Source organism: Carcharhinus amblyrhynchos, chromosome 4 (genome assembly GCF_965287045.1).
Source record: "Carcharhinus amblyrhynchos chromosome 4, sCarAmb.v2.hapA, whole genome shotgun sequence".
NCBI classification, from domain to species: domain Eukaryota; kingdom Metazoa; phylum Chordata; class Chondrichthyes; order Carcharhiniformes; family Carcharhinidae; genus Carcharhinus; species Carcharhinus amblyrhynchos.
In genome coordinates, this window is record NC_137327.1 from 100,931,386 (window position 1) to 100,956,637 (window position 25,252).

At 42.9% G+C, this 25,252-nt stretch overlaps 2 protein-coding genes across 2 annotated transcripts in view; both read left to right on the top strand.

Annotated features, from left to right (window-relative positions):
- f8 (coagulation factor VIII, procoagulant component) overlaps positions 1-25,252 on the top strand; it is an 80,910-nt gene that overhangs the window by 7,799 nt on the left and 47,859 nt on the right. Inside the window, exons 3-5 of the mRNA XM_080187677.1 lie at positions 16,982-17,104; positions 20,098-20,310; positions 21,895-22,077. Coding sequence (XP_080043803.1) covers positions 16,982-17,104; positions 20,098-20,310; positions 21,895-22,077 — 519 coding nt within the window. The remainder of the gene's footprint in view (positions 1-16,981; positions 17,105-20,097; positions 20,311-21,894; positions 22,078-25,252) is intronic.
- Positions 1,376-3,101, top strand: ftsj1 (FtsJ RNA 2'-O-methyltransferase 1). Its single transcript, XM_080187676.1, has one exon. It carries the CDS (start codon positions 1,408-1,410, stop codon positions 2,416-2,418), a length of 1,011 nt encoding a protein of 336 aa, XP_080043802.1. The 5' UTR covers positions 1,376-1,407; the 3' UTR covers positions 2,419-3,101.

Below are 25,252 nucleotides of genomic sequence, written 5' to 3' on the forward strand. Positions count from 1 at the left end.
ACTTTTAAAGTCTCCCCATCAATAGCAATAATTGGAGATCTAGCTGCTTGGCCAAAAGAGGGTTGGTGGAGGTGTTGGGTCTTGTTAATGTTGAGAAATCAACCCTTTTGAAGGGATTGAGGGTGGTCTGAATGTCAATTGGATTGTGGGCCACAACTGCACAATCCACTCCTACCCCCCGAATCAGCATAGTGGCACAATGGTTAGTACTGCTGCTTCACAGTGCCAAAGACCCAGGTTTGATTCCCGGCTTGGGTCACTATCTGTGTGGAGACTGCACATTCTCCCTGTGTCTGCATGGATTTCCTCCAGTTTCCTCCCACAGCCCTAAAGACGTGCTTGTTAGATGCACTGGCTATGCTAAATTCTCTCTCAGTGTACCCAAACAGGCATCAGAGTGTGGTGAGTAGGGGATTTTCACAGTAACTTCATTGCAGTGTTAATGTACAGTAAGAAGTCTCACAACAGTAGGTTGAAGTCCAACAGGCTTATTTGGTAGAATGAGCTTTCTGAGCGCTGCTCTTTCATCAGGTGAGTGGACAGGTGCATTCATACAGAGACTCATTTGTTGCAAATTGCCAGGCTTGTGAAACCTATCACCTGATGAAGCAGCAGTGCTGGGAAAATAAACCTGTTGGATTTTAACCTGTTGTGTTATGAGACTTCTTTCTGTGCCCACCCCAGTTCAAGGGTTATGCCACGTTAGTGTTAATGGAGGCCTACTTGTGATTAATAAGAAAACTTTAAATAAAATCGGGCATGGGGGCGAAATGGGCGGGGGGGGCGCGAGCGGGCTAAACAGACGAAACGGATGGGCGGGGGGGGGGGGGGAGGAGGGGGAGGAGAGGGGGTGCGGGGGGGGAGGAGAGGGGGTGCGGGGGGGGGAGGAGAGGGGGTGCGGGGGGGGAGGAGAGGGGGTGCGGGGGGGGAGGAGAGGGGGTGCGGGGGGGGAGGAGAGGGGGTGCGGGGGGGGGAGGAGAGGGGGTGCGGGGGGGGAGGAGAGGAGAGGGGGTGCGGGGGGGGGGAGGAGAGGGGGTGCGGGGGGGGAGGAGAGGGGGTGCGGGGGGGGAGGAGAGGGGGTGCGGGGGGGAGGGGGAGGAGAGGGGGTGCGGGGGGGAGGGGGAGGAGAGGGGGTGCGGGGGGGAGGGGGAGGAGAGGGGGTGCGGGGGGGGAGGGGAGGGGGTTGTGGAGGAGGGGGAGGGGAGGGGGTGCGGGGGAAGGGGAGGAGAAGGGGTTGTGGAGGAGGGGGAGGGGTAGAAAGGGGTGCGAGGGGGAGGGGAGGGGGAGGGGGTGCGGGGGGGGAGGGGGAGGGGAGGGGGTGCGGGGGGTGTTGTGGAGGAGGGGGAGGGGTAGAAAGGGGTGCGGGCGGCTGCGCAGCACGGCTTTCAATATGGCCGCCGGGTGAGGATGGGACGTTCCTCGAAGGACAAACGCGACATCTATTACCGCCTGGCCAAGGAGGGCGGGTGGCGGGCGAGGAGCGCCTTTAAGCTGCTGCACCTGGACGAGGAGTATAACCTTTTCCAGGGGGTGTGCAGGGCGGTGGATCTGTGCGCCGCTCCCGGGAGCTGGAGCCAGGTCCTGAGCCGCAAGCTGAAGCGGGAAGGTGGGGGCGGCTCGGAGACCAAGATCGTGGCGGTGGACCTGCAGGCCATGGCGCCGCTCTCCGGGGTCATCCAGATCCAGGGAGACATCACCAAGCTATCGACGGCGCAGGAGATTATCAGACACTTTGAGGGGCAGGCGGCGGACCTGGTGGTGTGCGACGGAGCGCCCGACGTGACGGGGCTGCACGATATCGATGAGTACATCCAGGCCCAGCTGCTGCTGGCGGCGCTCAACATCACCACCCATGTGCTGAAGCACGGCGGCACCTTTGTGGCCAAGATTTTCCGGGGGAAGGATGTCACGCTGCTGTACTCGCAGCTGAAGATCTTCTTCGGCGAGGTGATTTGCGCCAAGCCGCGGAGCAGCCGCCACTCCAGCATCGAGGCGTTCGTGGTGTGCCGCGGCTACTCTCCGCCCGAGGGCTACGTCCCCAACATGTCCAACCCCCTCCTGGACCACTGCTACGACGTGGACTTCAACCAGCTGGAAGGCCCCAACCGCCTCATCGTGCCCTTCCTGGCGTGCGGCGACCTCAGCGCCTACGACTCGGACCGGACCTACCCGCTGCAGCTGGATCCCGCTCAGGAGTACACCTACACGCCACCCGCCCAGCCTCCCATCCGCCCTCCCTATCAGCAGGCCTGCCTCTTGAAGAGGAGTAACCTGCTGGCCAAGGAGCAAGCCCCCTCGCTGTCCGAGCGGCCGGACCCCCCGCTCACCCAGGCCGAGCACAGCGACGTGGCAGCTGCTTTCGGAAACCTGTCTGTGGCTCAGCCCCAGGAAGATGTTACAATCCAAGATCAACTCTGAACTTGAACGTTTTATTCAAAAGCTGCACGTTTGCTGTTTGTTTTAAAACTGACGAGCAATCGATAGTGTAACTTTTTTTTAAAAAAATCGGCAAATTGTAAGTTGATGTATTGGAGGTTCATTTTTGTCTTGGCTCTCAGCCTGTTGGGGTTGAAAGGCTTTCCTGTCGAGTTGAAACTCAATCATGAGCCTTTGTAGAAGTTGGGTCATGAATGAGTTCCGTGAACAGGCTGAGCAGAAAAGTTGAGCGAGCTTTTGTAATCACACAGCCTTTCTTGATGTCCATCTATATGCAAAACGTTTGGTGCCCAATCCAATGCAATGGGTGGTTGTTCATATACCATTGTGTTGGAATCGCAGGATAGTGATACATTTTGCAGACATCCAAGTCTCTGGGGGACTTTCCTAAGGGCATCTGGACTGATTAAACCAAAGGCCTCTGACAGATTAATAAAGACCATGTAGAGCTCTTTACATCATTCCAGGCACTTTTTTTTTCTTGGATTTGTTGAATGACAAAGATCTTGTCTGTGGTCCCAACTATATTGCCAGAAACCATACTGGGTGTCAGGGTGACAGGTTGGAGGATTCATATGAGAATTTTCCCCACAATACATAAAAGGAGGCCTCCATTGCTTCCATAAGTTGATTCTTGAAAAGTGAAACAACGATGACATTGAGGAAGTTTGATCGAGATTTCTGCAGGAATGTTGTCTGGATTACATGCTTTGTTCTGCTTCATCTGTTGGATAACCTTTTGTATCTCAGCAAGTGTTGGCAGTATTTCCAAATTTAATCTGTCAAACTGAGCGGTTGTTTTGATGGTTTTATGTCGCACTGTTGAATCCTGACTGAAAAGGTTTCAGTAATGCTCCATCCAACAGTCTGGGATAGCTGTCATTTTTGAAAAGAGTATTGGCATCTTCAGGTCAGAAGGATGAGAAATGATGTCCTTGGGAAGTCTTAGTAGTCTGGAAGAAGCTGTGCATGTCATGCAGGTCTGCTGACATTGGGTTCCAATGGACTTCTCTACCCACACTTGATGACAAATGTCAGCGGGACTTTCCCAAAGAAAACGAAGTGCCCAACCAGCTGGAAATCGGGAGACTTTCTCACCTGTCTTTTGGGTGTTTGTAGTTTTACGAATCGCTGGCACTCCATGCTTCAGAGTGCCTTGGGGTATTCACACCTGTAGTAGATGGGTACATGGCCTATTCCCCCTGCAGAGGCTGGCAGCATAGTGCTGAGTAGGCCACTGATCTCAATGGGCAGTGCCAGGCTGGAACTGCGCAAGAGGCACCTCTATACCCGATCTCTCAGGGAGGCCTCAATTGCCTCTGTCCCCACTAGTATGGTGATTAGCCTTGGTCCCCATTGATGAGGACCAGTTGTAATCCCCACTGGTGGGAACTCTCCTGGCAGGTGTTGGGGGGAGACACTAGCAAGCTCGGAGACTACTATCCTGGGCTCACTAATCACGTTGCAATCGTGAGTTCTGCTGCAGGCCCCTGCTGATGTCTCCCAGCCTGCTGCATTACTCGAGAAGCATAGCGGACCTGGAAAAACGCGCCTATCATTCTCTGCTTTGGATTTGAGTAGTAAGTATTCTTTTCACTTTTTTTGTCGCTTTTGCCTGCTTCTCTGCATGAACAGAGTTTGAAGCAAATTCAACTTTATTTACACAGAGAGCTTCAATTACCTTATGCAAGGATGGATTGTGAACTGAGAGATGTTGTAACTGGTTATGTAAAAACTCATCATCATGTTCACCTTCACAGCTACGGTTGCCCTTGCTCTGATTCTGCAAAGGTGGCGGCAGATTTCAGTGAACACTTCATCAATGAAACGAAGATGTTTGACACACTTCCATGTTGATGTTTGAGGTCGGAGGATTTCTCCTTGAAGACCTCGAACTGATACGCCTTCCCTCTGAGGATCCTTTTCCCTTTCTGTTCCTACCTCTTCCAACAAATTATTCTCATCTGCTTTGCCTCTGCTCATCCTCTCTGTCATGGTATAGGTCAAGGGGAATAAAAACTACCCATAACTGGAAGCAAGTAATTGGCAGAATCCTTGCAGTCTGAACCTAGTCCTTCAGAATGTAGCACACCATTCCCTATGGACTTCAGCAGCTTTTTAAAAGTATGAAACACCAGACAGCTCATAGTGAGTAAAGAAATGAGAAGAATACTTTTTACTCAAACTCGACAACAGCTGATAGAAATCAATCAGTAATTAATCTGAAAGTAATTGATAACCATTTAATCAGCAGTCAAGGGCATTCAGCCTTTGATCTTCGGGTAAGCGTTCTCCAAGACGGCTTTCAAGACACATGACAACACAGAATTGCCGAGCAGAAACTGATAGCTAAGTTCTGCACATGTGAGGATGGCCTCAACCAGGATCTTGGGTTCATGTCGCACTACATGTAACCCCCACCATTTGGCGTGGACTTGCAAAATTCTTCTAACTGTCCTGGCTTGAGACAACTCAAACCTCTTTAATCTGATTAAACCTCTCTCTACTTGCATTGTCTGTACTTGTAAAGACTTGATTATCTGTAAAGACTTTGCATTCCAACCATTATCTTGCAATTGAGTCTTTGTCTATATATGCCTTGTCTGTGAACCCAACTTTCCATTCACCTGATGAAGGAGCAGTGCTCTGAAAAGTCATGATACCAAATAAACCTGTTGGAGTTAAACCTAGTGTTATGAGACTTCTTACAATAACCATTTAAGTAGCACTTCTGATAGGTGTGGCTGCCTGTTCAACATGTGCAAGGTTCAGAGCATTAGCTGGAGTGTTGAGCTGCAATTTTTTTCATTGTCGTGGAGTCATTGCAGTTTATAGCATGAAACAGGCTCTTTGGCCCAATTTGTACATGCCACCTAGTTTTTACCACTAAGATAGTCCCAATTGTCCACATTTGGTCTACATCCCTCTATACCCATCTTACTCATGTAACTGTCTAAATGCTTTTAAAAATACACTTGTACCCGCCTCTACTACTACCTCTGGCAGCTTGTTCCACACACTCACCACCCTCTGTTAACCAATTACCCCTCTGGACACTTTTGTACCTCCCCCCTCTCAAACTTATACCCTCTAGTATAGATTCCACTGTCTTTGGGAAAAGATGTTGACTACCTAGCTGATCTATGCCCCTTGTTATTTTATAGACCTCTAAAATATCACCCCTAAGCCTTTACACTCCAGAGAAAAAGTCCCAGTGTATTTAGCCTCTCCTTATAAATCAAACCATCAAGACCTGGGAGCATCCTAGTAAATCTTTTCTGCAATCTTTCTCGTTTAATAATATCCTTTCTATAATAGGGCGACCAGAATTGCAGACAATATTCCAAGTGTGGCCTTACCAATGTCTTGTATAATTTCAAGATGTCCCAACTCCTGTATTCAATGTTCTCACCAATGAAACCAAGCATGCTGAATGCCTTCTTCACCATTCTGTCCACCTGTGACTCCACTTTTTCAATGCGCTAAGAACATGTACCCCTAAATCTCTTTATAACTCTCCCTAACGCCCTACCATTAACTGAGTTTGATCAGCGAAAATGTATCACCTTGCCTTCATCTAAATTAAACTACATCTCCTATTCATCAGCCTACTGGCCCAGTTGATCAAGATCCCATTGCCATTAGAGCTAGCCTTCACTGTCCACTATGCCACCAATATTGGTGTCATCTGCAAACTTACTAACTATGCGTCTTAAATTCTCATCCAAATCATTTATATAAATGATAAATAATAGCACTGATCCCTGAAGCACACCGGTGGTCACAGGCCTCCAGTTTGAAAAACAACCTTCTATAACTACCCTTTGGCTTCTGTTTTCAAACCAATTTTGTATCCATTTGGCCAACTCACCCTGGATCCTGAGACAGTTAATCTTTTGCAGCAACCTACCATGCAGTACTTTGTCAAAGGCCTTTCTAAAGTCCATGTAGACAACATCAACTGCACTGCCATCATCAACCTTGGTTACCCCTTCAGAAGACTCAATCAAATTTGTGAGACATGATTTTCCACTCATAATCAGTCCTTCCTTCTCTAAATGCCTGTAGATCCTGTCTCAGGATATGTTCTAAAACTTAACGCACTACAGATATGAGGCTTACTGGCCTGTAATTCCCAGACTTTTCCCTGCAGCTCTTTTTAAACAAAGGTGCAACATTTGCCAACCTCAAATCTTCAGGCACCTCACCTGTGGTGGTTGATAATTGAAATATCTCTGCTAGGGGACCCACAATTTCCTCCCTAGCCTCCCACAATGTCATGGGGTACATTTCATCGGGTCCCAGGGATTTATCTACCTTGATGCGCTTTAAGACTTCCAGCATTTCCTTTTCAGTTATTTGTACACTCCTCAAGACATCACTGTTTATTTCCCCAAGTTCCCCATCCATGATTTTCTCAACAGTAAATACTGATGAGAAATATTTATTTAGGGTATCACCCATTTCTTGTGGATCTGCACATAGATGACCTTGTTGATCTTTAAGAGGCCCCTCTCTCTCCCTAGTTACTCTTGCCCTTTATGTATTTGCAGGAGCTCTTTGGATTCTCCTTTGCCTTATCTGCCAAAGCAGTCTCATGATGCCTTTTTACCCTCTTGATTTCCCTCAACTCCACTTCTATATCCTTTATACTCTTCAAGGGATTCACTTGATCCCAGCTGCCTATGCATGTCATGTGCCTCCTTATTCTTGACCAGACCCTCAATATTCCGAGTCATCCAGTGTTCCCTACTTGTACCAGCCATGCCCTTCACTCTAAGAGGAATGTGCTTATTCTGAACCCTGGTTAACACACTTTTGAAAGTTCCCCACTTACCAGATGTCCCTTTGCCTGCCAATAGACGCCTCCAATTAACTTTTGGAAGTTCCTGCCTGATACCATCAAAATTGGCTTTGCCCCAATTTAGAGTTTTTACTTTTTGGCCAGACTTATCATTTTCCATAGCTATCTTAAAACTAATGAAATTATGGTCACTGGTCCCAGTGTGATCCTTCACTAACACATCTGTCACCTGCCTTCCTTATTTCCCAAGAGGAGGTCAAGTTTTGCCCCCTCTCTAGTTGGGCCATCCACGTACTGAATGAGGAATTCCTCCTGAATATATTCAACAAATTTCACTCCATCCAAGCCTGTAATACTATGGTCCCAGTCAATGTTAGGAAAGTTAAAATCCCCTACTATTATCACTCTATTTTTCTTGGGGCTATCTATTATCTAACATTTTTGTTCCTCAATTTCCTGCTGACTTTTTGGGGGCCTAGAGTATAACCCTATCAAAGTGATTTCCCCTTATTTTTCAATTCTACCCATAGAAGGTGAATCCTCATATATCTCCTCTCAGTACAGCTGTGATGTTCTCCCTAATCAAAACTGCAACACCCCCCCCCTTCCTTACCTCCTGTTCACTCTTTCCTATAGTATCTATACCCTGGAATGTTGAGCTGCCAGTCCTGTCCCTCAGCCATGTTTCACTAATTGCTACAATATCTTAGTCCCATGTACCCATCCCTGCCCTGAGTTCATCTGCCTTGCCCATTAGGCCTCTTGCATTGAAATAAATGCAGTTTAATCTGGATTTCCATTGCTGTCTGTCTTGCTTTTGCCTGATCTGTCTGGTACTAGGATTACTAACACTGCCTTTACTACATAATGTCCTCTCTTTACCTTCTGTACTGTCCTCAAACTTCTCTTCTGTCTCCCTACTGCTTTGGGTCCCACTCCCCTGCCAAACTATTTAAACCCTCCTGAGTGGCTCCAGCAAATCTCCTTGCTAGGATGTTAGTCCCCCTTCAGTTCAGATATAACCTGTCCCTCTTGAACAGGTCACCCCTTCCCCAGAAAAGATCCCAGTGATCGACAAATCTAAATCCCTGCCCTTTGCATTACCTCTCAAGCCATGCATTCATCTGCCTAATCTTCCTATTCCTACTCTCATTAGCATGTGGCACCAGCAATAGTCTGGAAATTACGACCTTTGAGGTGCTGCAATTTAGCCTTCTGCCTAACTCATATCACTCTTCAGGATCTCATCCTTTTTCTTATGTATGTCATTGGTACCAACATGTACAATGACCTCTGGCTGCTCACCCTCCCCCTTAAGAATGTCCTGCAACCACTCAGACACGTCCTTGACCCTGGCACCAGGGAGACAACGTTGAAGTGGTGGAGGCTACCTCGCTAAATATATTTAAGTCACGGGTAGATAGGTTTTTGACAGACAAGGGAATTAAGGGTTATGGGGAGAAAGCGAGAAAGTGGAACGGATCCACTTCAGATCAGCCATGATCTTATTGAATGGCGGAGCAGGCTCGAAGGGCTAGATGGCCTACTCCTGCTCTTATTTCTTATGTTATTTCTTATGTTCTTAAATGGTAAACATTATTGCTGCCAATCTGTTCTGGTATACCAAATCTTGTAAGGATTTTGTCAATTTTTTTCAGTGGTTTATTCAGATGTAATATTAGTTTAATTATGACTAAGAACATGTAACCCTCAAACAGGCCAGCAAAATCTACATGAAATCGTTGCCATGACACTTTAGGCCATTCCCATGGGTATAAAGGAGATAGCGTTGGTGTATTTATTCGTGCATAGGATTGACATTGTTCCGCTTTCTCTTCGATCTGAGTATCCAGACCCAGACACCAAAACTAACTACATACGAATTCCTTCATCAGGATTACACCAGGATGCCCTTCATATAGTTGTTCATGAACTCGTCCACACAGATTAGGAGCAGTGGTCACTTGGATTCCCCACAATATACACCCACCTTAAACAATCAACTCAAACTTTCTTGACATTATGTTTCAAATCAGGATGCGAATGATGCATTCCAGCTATTAGCATAGAAACTAGAGAAGGAGTAGGCCATTCGGGCCTTCGAGCTCGCTGATCATGGCTGATCATCAAATTCCTTTTGCTCCTTTCAATACATAAGAACATAAGAAATAGGAGCAGGAGTAGGCCATCTAGCCCTTCGAGCCTGCCCCGCCATTCAATAAGATCATGGCTGATCTGTCGTGGCTCAGTTCCACTTTCCCACCCTCTCCCCATAACCCTTAATCCCCTCTCATATCAAGAACCCATCAACCCGCTTCTTAAAAATATTTAGCGAGGCAGCCTCCACCACTTCAACGGGCAGAGAATTCCAGAGATTCACCACCCTTTGAGTGAAGAAGTTCCTCCTCAACTCCGTTCTAAACCGCCTCCCCTTTATCTTGAGGCTGTGCCCCCTAGTCCTACTGTCTTTTTTGAGCGGGAAGAGTCTCTCCACCTCTATCCTATCCATCCCATTCATCATCTTATATGTCTCAATGAGATCTCCCCTCATTCTTCTAAACTCTAACGAGTACAAGCCTAGTTTATTCAGCCTCTCCTCATAGCTCAACCCCCTCAACTCCGGTATCAGCCTAGTAAACCTCCTCTGCACTCCCTCCAAGGCCAAAATATCCTTGCGCAGGCGCGGCGCCCAAAACTGCACACAGTACTCCAGCTGCGGCCTCACCAATGCCCTATACAGCTGCAGCAAGACCTCCCTACTTTTATATTCAATCCCCCTCGCTATGAAGGCCAGCATCCCATTCGCCTTCCTGACCACCTGCTGCACCTGCAAGCTGGGTTTTTGCGACTCATGCACGAGGACCCTGAGGTCCCTCTGCACCGTCGCCTGCTGCAGTTTTTCGCCACGTAAGTAATAGTCCTTCCTACCATTCTTCCTACCAAAGTGGACCACCTCACACTTGCCAACATTAAATTCCATTTGCCATTTCCTGGCCCATTCGCCTAGCCTATCTAGATCCTTCTGCAGACTCTCCACACCCTCCGCACAATTTGCCTTTCCCCCAATCTTGGTGTCATCAGCAAATTTCGACACCCTACACTCGGTTCCCTCCTCCAGATCATCTATATAAATGGTAAATAGCTGAGGCCCCAGCACCGACCCCTGGGGCACCCCACTAGTCACCAACCGCCAATCCGAATAGCACCCATTGACCCCCACTCTCTGCCTCCTATTTGACAACCAATCCTCTATCCACGCTAACACCCTACCCCCAACTCCATGCCCCCTGACCTTCTGCAATAACCTCTTGTGAGGTACCTTGTCAAACGCCTTCTGAAAATCCAGAAAGACCACATCCACTGGCTCTCCTCTATCCACTGCCCTAGACACATCCTCATAGAACTCCAGTATATCCATTATGTTCTCCATTGAAGGATCATTTTTAGTATGTCTCTGGATTTGAGAAGCTGTCACAGGCAAATGATCTACTAGCAAGGAGTAATGGTAGCTTTGGATTAAAATGAACCAATACTTCAAACTTTTGCAAAGCATCTTTGACATCCTTGTATCTTTCTTACATTCTGTTGTCTAGTCTCATGTCTGTTTCTTACATAATAAATTATGGAATGGCTTCAATAATGTAGCTATGAATATGTTTGTCATAATTTACTAATCTTATAAAAGGCCCTAATTGCATCACATTTATTAGGAGTGGTGCTTCTAAAAAAAATTCATCTTTTTAGGTGCTGTATGTCGGCCTTTACTCTAAATAACAACCCAAATACTGGACTACATCTGGAAAAAGTCACACTTTTCTTTGTGATGCAGACTATCTGCTTGAAGGTGGTCCAATGTTGCTTCTAAATTATTCAGGTGCCCTGTTCACTGGAGCCTCTAATTACAATGTCATCCAGATAAAATTGTACACCAGAGAGGCCACTTAAACTCTGAGCCATTGATCATTGGAATAGGCCTATGCGAAAAAGACCTTATGAGCAACAATGTTAAGCAATGGTTCAGATTCAGAGGCTGCATTCATCTGTAAATATGCTTGTGAAAGATCAATCTTGCTGAATTTCTGCTCACCTGAGAATCCAGCAAACCAAGTAGGTATTGATCAGCACACAACACTGGATTTATGATAGTTTTAAAATTACCACAAAAACAAACTGAACTATTTGGTATAATGACAGGTATGATGGAGATAGTCCAGTCACTCATTGTAACCAGCTTTAGCACACAAGTATTAACAAGCCATACTAATTCTTCTTCAACCTTGTGATGAATCGCAAATGGCACCACTCTTGCTTTGAGATTGTTTTGGTTGACTATCGCACTTTACCTTGAGTTTCACTTGAACTCCCTTCACTGAACCAAGTGTCTCTTTGAATACACGTATTGATTCATTCATAGGATGTGGGCATTGCTGGCTAGGCTAGGCCAGCAATAATTGCCCTTGAGAGGATAGTGATGAGCTAACTTCCTGTACTGCTGCAGTCCATATTGTGTAGATACACTCATGGAGCTATTAAGAAGGGAGTTACCAGGATTTTGACCCAGCTATCGTGCAGCAGTGCAGTCATCAATTAAATGGTACACACTGATTGAAATCACAAACTATCTACTCTGCATATTCTGGGGCAGGCTTCCTGTACCCATACTAATGCCCTCTCCACAATTGCATTGAGCATGACTCACAGCAGAAGTATGCTGAAGACATCACTGTGGAACAACAATGGCACCTGTAGCACTGTAAATATGAGCAGCCTAATTTTGTGGCACTCAAAGCCAAAAAATGTAGTAATGAATAATTAAAATTGATTTCAAAAGGTAGAGTCTTGCTTGACCAACCTCACTGAACTTTTTGAAGTGGTAACAGAAGGGTAATCTAGTACACATATCTAGATTTCCAAAAGATCTATGCTAAGATATCATTTAATATGACATCTTGCAGAATAGGCATGTAATTGACAAATTGATTTCAGCATTGCTAAAGGTGAGGTATTTCATTTTGATAAAAAAAATTAAGCTGACATCTTGCATGACTAAGGTCTGGGCAGATGAGACAATGAACAGAATAGATAATTAGCTGGCTACAAGATAGTGCAGAGTTGAGGTATGGAGAAGCTTTCAGAATGGTGACAGTAGAACATATGCTGTGCTGTGATCACAATTATTCACAATTTGTATTAATGATTTAGACTTTTAGAAATCCAGTTTTTGATTCCAGTTTGCAGGTAACACCAAATTGGGAGGGCTCATGAGCACTGAATACTATATCAAATTAAAAGACAGTATTAATAAACTTCCAGAATACGCATATAGTTGACAAATTAATTTCAACATAGCTATGGGTGAGGCATTGCATTTTGGTTACAAAAGTAGGAAGGTCACAGCTTACCTGGAAGAATCTAAATACTATAGTAAATGAATTAGTAATTTCAAATAGAAAAATAATTAAAGTTATGATATGGGTCAAAAATACCAAAATAAATGTAAATCAAGCACTAGAGTTTATTTCTAAAGGGTTAGAATTGAAAAAATTGGTTCAAACATTGGTTAAACCACACTTGGCGTATTGTGTATAATCCTGATCACCATGTTCATAAGAAGAACGTTATAAATAGAATATGGAGGCGCAAGAGGTGGGTTCACAAAGGATTTACAAGGATGACCAAAGAATTACAAAGTTACATCAGGAAGCAATGAATCGTCTGGCTTTGTTTTCTCTTGGAAGAAGAAGACGGATGGGTGATCTGACAGAAGCTTTTAAAATTAAGAAAGGTTGTGAAAGAGTTGGCACAGGGATAACTTTTCCACTTCATGGGAAGAGCAAAATTAGAAGTCAACAATTTAAATTAATGGTCAAGAAATCAAAAAGCAAATTCAGAAGGAATTTCTGTACCCAGAATGTGGTGAAAATGTGGAACTTACTATCATAGACGGTCAACGTGGTGCCATAACTTTTGGAAATGTGCAATTTTGCATGCTTTTAAAGTTCTTGCACACCTTCCTCAGTGCTGTTCCTGGCTAACGCTATTCCCAACATCTTTTTAAAATCAATTCCAGTTTCTGCCAGCAGTTTTCTTTGTATTGCCTCATCATTTACTTCACAAACCAAACAATCCCTCAGTACCTCATTTAATGTCCCAAAGTCACAATATTCCACAATTTTCTTGATTCTTGCTATATGTGCTGGGTCTCTCCCCATTGAGTTAGAACTAAATTACTATAAAATTACGGACGGCTTGGTGGGTGGTAGTGACCTTTTATCAACTGTTTAATTTCATTAAAGGAGCTTGCATTGGACATGTTGGGGACGTAAGGCTATAGATCAAATTATAGGCTTGGGTCCCACACACACTTAGTGATATCTTCTTCTTTCCCTCCTCAATTCCTTTGGCTTTGAAAAACACTGAACGCTCAATGTACTATACCCATCCCTCTGCAGAGGAGTAAAAGTGATCCATTCTCCCAGTACAGGCACCTTTGCAGCTCTTTTTCACTTTAAAAGCTTGACTTTGACTGTACCAGCTTCTATGCTGACTATGTTCCAAGCATACTTGCTGCTTTTTACTTCATCATCAAATGTAGTAACTTGGCTCTACCAGTTATTAACTAGGTTGACTTTGACTGTACCAGCTTCTATGCTGACTATGTTCCAAGCACACTTGCTGCTTTTTACTTCATCACCAAATGTAGTAACTTGGCTCCATCAGTTATTAACTAACAAAGAATGTTTATTAACAGTAATAGCTATTTCCAGAGGAATGCAGATTTGATGCTTGGAGTCATGCCTCCAGGGTTTAACTGTTGGAACAAGCCCAGACATATTGAAGTCAAACCCCAACTCAGTTCCTCATTGGTCAGCCTGGTCATGTAACCTTTTCAGGAGCTCAACCTTTAAAGGGGCCAGATCACCATAAGGAACATGCCCTCAAGTTCATAAAGACAGCTCTGAACTATTCAGTAGAAGGTATGGATTACAGGGAGAGAACAACTTTCCCTCTAGCATTTCTTACTCTCTCCACCCCCAGGGAAAAAATTACTCTTCTGAACTTCTTTCAGTAATTTAACTGAAATCAGTAATTGAGCAGCAGAAATCAGACTTCCAAATCTGTTTGGCAGTGCAATTGTCCCAATATATTTGTGCCATAGCACTGCACAGATTTTTCTGTTATTGTTTGTCCTCAATTCAATGTGAGGTTTCTTCAACAGTAATTTGTTTTCAGTAGTATTTCAGAATTTGCTGCATATCTAGCAAGTATAAGTCTGTAAAAATTACTTCTATCGAAGAGAAGCATCAAATACGCTGATCCGTCAAAAGCACTCGGAAATCTTCAAAGCACATGGCCTAAGTGTGACCTCTTCCCTTCTCTCACAATCTACTTTGACTCAGCTCTTTATGGAAGCTATTGCCAAGTAAAATAGCTTGGGTCTCATGCTATTCACAGTCAATTATGCAGCATATCCATCAACTGACAGCATTTCCCCTCAGAATGGCCAGAAAAAACAAACAAAACAAGTCAACCATGCATTTCAGTTTTTGCCGGAAAATGTCATGAAGGGTCACTGTGTGACTTTTTTTATGTGAATTATATTTGTGTCTATACAGTTGCCTGGAATTGATGTCAAGACTTTCTTTTCCTTTCAACGTTTGACCCTTATTTCTCAGCCTGTCCTGAATGTGTTGACTTTTACTGCGATATTGTTCAATATGTGCACTGTGCCTTCTAATACTGTACCCAAGTGCCCATTTTCTAAACCTAAGTAACAATTGTCACTGATATAACCAAACATGAAGAGCATTATAGATGACCCCAGACCTGTGTATTCTGTGGGTCACTTGATATTTATCAGGAGAGAGAACACACGCTCATTTTTGACTCCATTGTTCATGGATGCTGAGGCCAATTGCAATACCCTAGCTGGTACCAGGCTAATTTTCATTAACTCACCTAATTGCATATCCAATCCTTTAGGGGAAATGCCAATTAATTAAACTTGAAAACAGGAGTACAATGAAATGTCAGACTCAAGGAGCCTCCTAGGAATGTGGCTGGACCAACTAATTTTGTCTTTGCTTTCTTTGTAATTGTTACATCGGAACTCTCAGAAAAATATGGAAATCCACAGTTTGATCCAGAGGCCTTCAAAGTTCATCTTGAACTTATCCAGGAGTTCCTGAGGAGACAGGTCCCTGATGAGTTTGATAGATGACTATTATCCTTCTGAGAAATCTTTCCTCTTTGTTTTGGACTTGGACAATGATCCCCTTAATTAATCTGAGTTACTCAGAGCAGGAGGACAGTTCTGACTCTGTCACTGGAGATAAGTGATCTGTTAGGTATTTATTGGTTATTTTCGGAAGAGTTCAGAAAAGGTGACAGCGAGAAAAACTTGCAATAATGTCTGGCAAATTCTACTGCACAATGAGTAATAAAGCAAAATCATAGATCTCAAATAATTGCTCTATGCCCCACATTAAATGCCTAATCTTTCATTGTATGGATTTCTGCTACCCTGGTCTTTGTAGTCTGTATCAGCACCTTCCTGACATGTCCATCATGATACCAAGAGCATATTTTATTTAACTAGAGCTCATAGTATGACATTTGATATATTAAAGCTTTTATTTAGTTAAAGGCACTGGGTAATGTGACAGAATACTTCCCGAGTCCTTTCTGCTTACTCTTTTGACTTAAATTCATGACAAATGTTGGATGCTGTCCTGTGAATGAAAAGAAACGGAAAAAATATAGGATTTCTACTCCACCTTCAGTTATCAACTAGAGATTACTAAAATACAAAAATTTAAATATATATTTTGTCATCCTACTGGTGTGAAGCTTAGTGCATAAAGATGTAAAGCATGTGTGTAAAGAACTGTAAAAATGCTAGAGGGAAAGAAAATGGTGTGTGGTCCTTTTAAAAGCTGGTTTTGCATTCAGTGCTTGGATGCAGAGTACACACAATTACAACATTTGTTTCTTGGACCAAGCATCAGGGTTGCCTTAGTAACAGACTTCTGCATTTTAATAGCCTATCAGTTTAAAAAAGGTAATCAGCTATTAAGAGCCTTTCAGATTTGAATATGCTGTTGTCAATAACCTCAGACCAATCGTGGTGTAAGAAGATTGCAAGGTCATTGCAAGTATAAAGGCCAGAGCAACAACCATCTCAGAATAACATCTCTAGAACCAGGGCCAGGGCCAGGTCAACTGAAGCAGTTAAGAGCAGTTAGATCAATTAAAACATTTCTTAACCCTGCTAGCATCAGATATGTCTTCAGAGAACTCACCATTTAACCAGCGAAAAGTACCAAATCAGACAATGCTTACAGGCAATGGATAACTACAGAAGAATGCCAAATCTTTTCTGAAAGCCATCAAGCCTGGTTGTATAGTCTTTGAGAATGACTAAAATTCTGTTATTACTGTTTTGGTAAATGAATGGTCCTTGTATTTATTTGAACAGCATTACAGTCAAACTTTCCTTTAATTGATATGTTACTGGTTTAGTTAAAGGTTCAGGGTTGGTTAAATAAAATAACTTGTTACTTATTCACTTAAAGCACATGTCAAGTCTTTATTTAATAGACCTCTGAATGTTAATATAGAACAGTTAACACCTTCCCAAACATTTTGCCAGATTACGAAGTGAGGTAAAGGGGATTAAGCTCTGCATCGTATCACTACTATACTAGAAGTAAATGCCTCACAGATTGCTGTATCTCCTAGGCATTCTCGGTCCCACAATCAGAGCAGAAGTTAATGACAAAGTGATAATCCACTTTAAGAACCTAGCCTCACGGCCTTACAGTATTCACCCATTTGGGATATCCTACTGGAAAATGTCTGAAGGTGAGTCCAACACAGCTTTAATTAATTGACAAGCTTTGTGATAATTAGCAAAACAACTGTATAATAATAATTGTATATTAACATATTGTAAAACCATAGAGTCATTGAGGTATACAGCACAGAAAAATACCCTTAAAATGAATATTTGTTACAATTCTCTGTTCACTAAATGTGAAAATCAACATGAGACATTTCTGCAAAACTCATTTTGCACTTTCTTCATGATAAGTAGTAATAGCCCATGATCAACATCCTGAGGGTTAACATTAACCAGAAACTGAACTGGACTAGCCATATCAATACCATGGCTCCGAGAGCAAAACAAAGACAAGGAGTCCTGCAGCAGGTAACTCATCTCCTAACTCCCCAAAGCCTGTCCACCATTTACAAGGCACAAGTCAGAAGTGTAGTATAATACTCATCACTTGCCTGAATGAGTGTAGCTCCAACAATTCTCAAGAAGCTTGACACCATCCAGGACAAAGCAACCCGCTTGATTGCTATACTTTCCATAAACATTCAATCCCTTCACCATCAACAAACTGCATGTGTACCATCTACAAGATGCACTGCATGAACTCACTAAGGTCCCTTAGATGGTACCTTCCAAACCCATGACCATTACCACCTAGAAGGACAACAGTAACTGATACCAGGAAACACCACCACCTGGAGGTTCCCATCCAAGTCACTCATCATCCTGATTTGGAAATCTATTGTTGTGCCTTCACTGTCGCTAAGTCAAAATACTAGAACTCCCTCCCTAACAGCACTGTGGGTTTACCTATACCTCAGGGACAGCAGTGGTTGAAGAAGGCAACTCACCATCACCTTCTCAACGGCAACTCAAAATAGACAATAAATGCTGGCCTAGCAAGAAATGCTCACATGCCATAAATGAATTAAAAAAGTAATACATAGGAAAGGATTTAAAGTGTCAATTCTGTGGTAACGCGTTAGACTCATTTCATTATTATCAGATAGTGCTGCTAAAAATATTCAAGCCTTCACCTTCATGTATGGAAGAGCTTATGCTCAAGTTTTGATGTTGACCTTGAACACATAGCCTCCTAATTCTGAACAAAGCTGACACTGAGAAGAGGTGCCAATGTGGCTTTGTCCACATTGTGAACAAAATGTGAACAAATTCAAATATGTGAACAAAAACAAGCACAGATAAACCCTATGCAATTACATGTTAAGCCATAATACCCTAAAGCTAGAACAGATGAATACTCAGAAATCGCTGTCTGTGGACACAAACTTAACAGAGTAAAGACATGAAAAGAAAATGCACAATGCCAATGTTATTGAATCTATGGCACCTGAAGCTGACGTCATTAGACTGATTAGATTGAATCAGAATACCCTAGAAATTGAGCACCTACCATATCAATAGCAGAAAAAAGCAGGATGTATCTCTTTGTCACTGCATTGCTAAGAAAAGTCTACCTGATTTCAAGTTAAATGAATGGATAAGACATGCAGAACCATAGCCTTTCTAAGTGCTATATGAAAGAATACAGATTAACTCTCTCCATTCGGTTAGGTAACATAAATACACCTACTCGAGTAAACCACCAGCAAATACAATCATTACCTCACCCCCCCAACCCCCCACCATGTGAGACAAAAATTCTAGTGCTATTCTTTTGTCTTCTTCACAGGCCCTTTTGGCTCAATGACAATGAAATTCATTAAAAGTCAAACAAGTCTATTAATTGTTGGATGAGAATATGGGGGGGATGATTAATAAGTTTGCAGATGACATTAACATGGTGACATGGTGGACAGTGAGGAAGGTTATCTCCAACTGCAGCGGGAGTTTGATCAATTGGACCAGTGGGCTGACGAATGGCAAATGGAGTTTAATTTAGATAAATGCGAGGTAATGCATTTTGGTAGATTGAACAAGGGCAGGACTTACTCAGTTAATGGTAGGGCGTTGGGGAGAGTTACAGAACAAAGAGATCTAGGGGTATATGTTCATAGCCCCTTGACAGTGGAGTCATAGGTGGACAGAGTAGTGAAGAAGGCATTTGGCATTCTTGGTTTCATTGGTCAGAACATTGAGTACAGGAGTTGGAACGTTTTGTTGAAGTTGTACAAGACATTGGTAAGGCCACACTTGGAATACTATTTGCAATTCTGGACATCCTATTATAGAAAGGATATTATTAAACTAGAAAGATGCAGAAAAGATTTACTAGGATGTTACCGGGACTTGATGGATTGAGTTATAAGGAGAGGCTGAAAAGACTGGTACTTTTTCCCTGGAGCACAGGAGGCTGAGGGGTGACCTTATAGAGGTCTATAAAATAATGAGGGGCATAGACAAGGTAGATAGTCAATATCTTTTCTCACAGGCAGGGGAGTTTAAAACTAGAGAACATAGGTTTAAGGTGAGAGGGGAGAGATATAACAGTGTCCAGAGGGGCAATTTTTTCTCACAGACAGTGGTGAGTGTCTGGAACAAGCTACCAGAGGTAATAGTAGAGGCGGGTAAAATTTTATCTTTTGAAAAGCATTTAGATAGTTACACGGGTATGATGGGTATAGGGGGATATGGGCCAAATGCTGATAAATGGGATTAACTTAAGGATTAAAAAAAATAGGGATGGCATGGACAAGTTGGGCCGAAGAGTCTGTTTCTATGTTGTAAACCTCTATGACTTTACGGCCTCTATAATTGCCACAGTGGTGGTAAACATGTTTGTTCTTCATAGTAAGATTGGAGCTAAAGCCAAATGAAGATTAATTCGTAAAGCTCAAGTCAGATCATTACAATCAGATGGTTTAAGTTAACGCACAATTCTTAATATTTATCAATATATATCGTAAACCATTGTGCACAGTAATTGGCTAGTTTGACAGTTTAATACTTATGAACATTTTGCCTAACATTAACAAAGAGATCATTACAATTACTTTCCTCGACATTTCCCTTATACCTTTTTGTGAGTTGTTTTTAATTAAGAACATTCTGTACTAAGGCGCTTCATACAATGACCACACATCCATGCCCGAGAAGAAAGATGACATTGTGGCACCCAGTGGTGAATACGTATATGTCTGGGAAATAACCGAGAATCTTGGTCCAATGAATGGTGATTCCAATTGTCTTACTTACACCTATTCTTCACGTGTGGATCCTGTGAGGGATTTCAACTCAGGATTAATTGGAGCAATGCTTGTATGTAAGCAAGGTGAGTGTGAATTAGGTGCAGGACTAATGCTGGATTTTTTTTGTGGAGGCAGTGGCATTGTCACCTGGTGAAAGACTTGAGGGTGAACCCACCGTCTCTGGACAGGGAAGCAAGGAACTGAGATTACAGTTATCAGACTGCTAATCACCTGAGGTTGTAGCTTCCAACCCCATTCAGAAGGATGCACCATTTCCCAGAGCTCCCTGCTTGTTAGCTCTCCTGACTAAGCAGCGTCTTTGGAGTGACTACCACTGTTGGGTCTGTAGTCAGTCCTTGAAAGGCAGCCATGGGAGTGACTGGACTGAATGATAAGTGTGCCAGTTTCATTGAGGCTGAACTGGCAGGCCTAGGCAAGGGAGGTGGAGGTCTGTGATAGGATGGCTGGGAGGGGGGACAAGCAGGTATGGTGATTATCATTGAGTAATATCTCCATTCAGCAAAGGCACCAGTACAAGAGAGTGCCATACCCTTCAGTGCCACAGCCAGGTGGCCTAAAGACAGGCAGCCACCCACCATCCACCAATCCATTGGCAAAATTCTGGCGGAGGTAACTAGGTAATGGGCATGGTCTCTGTAGCAGGTTTTTGCAAGGTGACCAGGTAACATCAGAAGCTTCAGACAATACAAAGTCTCAGGAAAGCCAATGTCTCAGTTTAAAGATGTAACTTATTTGACCAGCAGCTGATAGGAAACTCATCAAAGGATTGAGCTCCTCCAAAGATAGAGCAGGCAGACCTCTCCAATGAATTCTGCCATGTACAATTCAAAACAGATCAATTATAGACTTTACTTATCAGATTTACCCACCTTTCATTAGCTTTAAAACCATCACCTTCAATTCATAAAAGTCATTAATAACACCTGTCATATACTTTAGCCAATTGCATCTCAGCTTCTGGCATAATGGAATTTTATTAGTCCATAGAATCCTGAAGCTAACTTCTGTCCTGGCTAACTCTACTTCCTGTATCGCTTAGCAACCCCAGACGCCTGACCTCAAAGGTTAGAGGTAAGGTTCCCCCTAGCTAATTCCACAACCTCAGCCAAACAAGACGAACACGCATTTCCACATTTGGAAAGCATATGTCCTATCTGGACAAAGAATTAGCCCTATTCATAAAGTTGCCTTAAGTGTTCCACCACTAGAAACTTTGCAGATAAAACTTTCACATTTCTAAGGTCTCATTGCTCCTTTAGAATGTCCTTGTGCCCTTGACCAGCATGCCTTGAGGTAACTTGCCTTTGGCTAAAGTGAACGATGATTCTATAAAATACATTTAAAATACATTTAAAATATATTCAAAATATCAGCATATATTTTATAAATCATTACCACTTGTTTAAATCTCTTACTGTATAACTCATTTACTTTAATGCTGGTAGTTCTGCCGTGCTTTAAATATCTAATGATTTAAAATCTTGACTAACCTATTAGATTTTCTCTTACTTACTAGGATTTTCCTTCCTTACTCCCCCATTATGCAATATTTTTCTACAAATAAATGAAATCTGCATTTTCAGTTAAAAGATGTTTTTATTTTAGATAAAAATATAATTTCTAAATTGTAAACATTGTCACTTCAGGGACTCTAAATGAACTTGGAAAGCAAATCAATCGACAGGAGTTTGTGCTTTTGTTCTCAATCATTGATGAAAGTAAAAGCATGTATCTTGAAACAGACAGGATCAGATACAGAATTCTTGGCCCTCAGAAAGTCAACGGTTCAATGTACTCAATAAATGGCTATGTCAATGTTTCCTTACCAGGTGGGTACAGACACATTTCTCATGGTACCAGATTTTTATTAATGTGTGAAATTACAACCAAACAAAAGAAGTAATCAAAAAGTCTAATGAAATATTGGCCTTTTATCACAAGTATGTTGGAAATGATATAAGTTGTACAGAACTTTGGTCAGGTCCCATTTGGATTCCTGCATGCAGTTTTGGGCACCCTATCTCAGGGAACAGTATGTTGAGCTTGGGGAAGCACAGGGCACATTCACCAGAACAATTTTTGAGTTGGAGAGTTAAATTAAGTGAACAGGTTGTCCAAATTTAGTTTGGCAGTGGGATGATCTAATTGATGTTCTAAGAACAGTGAAGTACTTTATAAAGTATTTCTGGTGGAGGAATCCAGAAAAAGAGGCCACTATCTTAAAATTAGACCTAGGGTAGGATTTTCCACGTGGTCTCACCACATGTTTCATGGTGACGGAGCCAGCCCACCATTGGCCAATGGCGGGATCTTCTGGTCCTGCCATCGTCAACTGGGTTTCCTGTTGTTCAGACCTGTTCTGAACATTCATTCCAAATATAAATCTCTATTAGTATCATAAACTTGTCATAACCTGCAAATTATTGGGAACCTGAATTTATCTTTTATATACGTGTCTCATGTTGCACCTAAGCAACCCACGGACACATAAAATTTGGGCATACCTAATCAATATAGTCTTGAAAAGGAGAAGGGGAAGATGACAGATTGGTGTTCAAAACTCTTTAGATTTTGATAGTTTAATTAGTTTATGCCATGAGGTAATAATCACAGCTTCTTGGATTAAAGTTGTAAGGTTCCTCCAAGGCACTACATGGTAGGTTGTTGCATAAGGCTAAATCTCACGGGATCTAGGGTGAGGTAGCCAAATGGATACAAAATTGGTTTGACAACAGAAGCCAGAGGGTGGTTGTAGAGGGTTATTTTTCAAGCTGGAGGCTTGTGACCAACAGTGTGCCTCAGGGATTGGAGATGGGTCCATTGTTATCTGTCATTTATATTAATGATTTGGATAAGAATTTAGTAGGCATGGTTAATAAGTTTGCAGATAACACCAAGATTGGTGGCATAGTGGACAGTGAAGAAGGTTATCTGGAGTTCAATGGGATCTTGATCAATTGGTCCAACGGGCTGACAAATGGCAGATGGAGTTTAATTTAGATAAATGTGAGGCGATGCATTTTGGTTGATCGAATCAAGATAGGACTTACTCAGCTAATGGTAGGGCACTGGGGAGAGTTATAAACAAAGAGATCCAAGGGTACAGGTTCGTAGCTCATTGAAAGTAGAGTCACAGGTGGACAGAATGGTGAAGAAGGCATTTGGCATGCTTGGTTTCATTGGTCAGAATATTGAATATAGGAGTTGGGATGTCTTGTTGAAGTTTTACAAGACATTGGTAAGGCCACACTTGGAATACTGTGCACAGTTTTGGTCACCCTATTATAGGAAGGATATTATTAAACTAGAAAGAGCGCAAAAAATATTTACTAGGATGCTACTGGGACTTGATGGTTTGAGTTATAAGGAGAGGCTGGATAGACTGGGACTTTTTTCTTTGAAGTGTAGGAGGCTTAGGGGTGAGTTCATAGAGGTCTATAAAATAATGAAGGGCATAGATCAGCTAGATAGTTAATATATTTTGGGTCAGTGCCTGTGTGGAGCTTGCACGTTCTCCTCGTGTCTGCGTGCGTTTCCTTCTGGTGCTCCGGTTTCTTCCCACAGTCCAAAGACATGCAGGTTAGGTTGATTGGCTATGCTAAAATTGCCCTTTTGCGTCCTGAGATGCATGGGTTAGAGGGATTAGCAGATAAATGTGTAGGGATATGGGGGTACGGCCTGGGTGGGATTGTGGTCAATGCAGAATCAGTGCGCCAGATGACCTCTTTCTGCACTGTAGGATTTCTATGATTCAATGATTCTATTTTTCAAAAGGTAGGGGAGTCTAAAACTAGAGGGCATGGGTTTAAGGCGAGAGGGGAGAGATACAAAAAGGTCCAGAGGGGCAATTTTTTCACACAGAGCATGGTGAGTGTCTGGGACAAGCTGCCAGAGATAGTAGTAGAGGCGGGTAAAATTTTGTCTTTTAAAAAGCATTTGGACAATTACATGGGTAAAATGGGTATAGAGGGATATGGCCAAACATGAGTAATTGAAACTAGTTCAGGGATTAAAATACAGGCAGCATGGGCAAGTTGGGCTGAAGGTCCTGTTTCCATGCTGTAAGCCTCTATGACTCTATGACACTAAAAATAATTCAGCTAGCTTTTACCCTGAAATCACCTCAGTGATTTAATGAGCTCACTAAAATAATTCTACCAGTAACTAAACCACGTCCAAAGATATACATGTTAGGTGGATTGGACATGCTAAATTTCCCCTCAGTGTCCAAAGTTAAGTTGAAGTTATTTATTAGTGTCACACATAGGTTTATATTAACACTGCAATGAGGTTATTGTGAAAATCCCCTAGCCGCCACATTCCAGCACCTGTTCGGGTACATTGAGGGAGAATTTAGCATGGCCAATGCACCTAACCAGCATGCCTTTCAGAGTTATGGGAGAAAACCGGGGCACCCAGAGGAAACCCATGCAGACACGGGGAGAACATGCAGACTCCACACAGACAGTGACCCAAGCTGGGAATCCAAGCTCAGTCCCTGCCACTGTGAGGCTCATAGCTAACCATTGTGCCAAAGATAAATGCTCGGGGTTACGGGGATAGAGCGATAAAAGATAAGGTGGGTGTGAGCCAAGGTAAAATGACCTTTGGGAGAGTCAGTGCAGACTTGAAAGGCTGAATGACCTCCTTCTGCACTGTCAGGATTCTATGGTTCTATAGAAATTTCTACATCATTTCTATGGTAAAATAGGAGCACTGTGAGGTGACATCATCCCAGGAAAGAAAGAGTAGGGGGGAAATATTATTAGCTAGGATTTCAGAAACAATCCAAAATTAAATAGGAATCACTAACTTAAGTTTATTTATTAGTCACAAGTAAGGCTTACATTAACACGGCAATGAAGTTATTGTGAAATTCCCCTAGTCACCGCACTTTGGCACCTGTTTGGGTCAATGCACCTAGCCAGCACGTCTTTCAGACAGTGGGCAGAAACTGGAGCACCTGGAGCATTAGTATGGATTCTGTTTGGCCTTGTGGCTGGA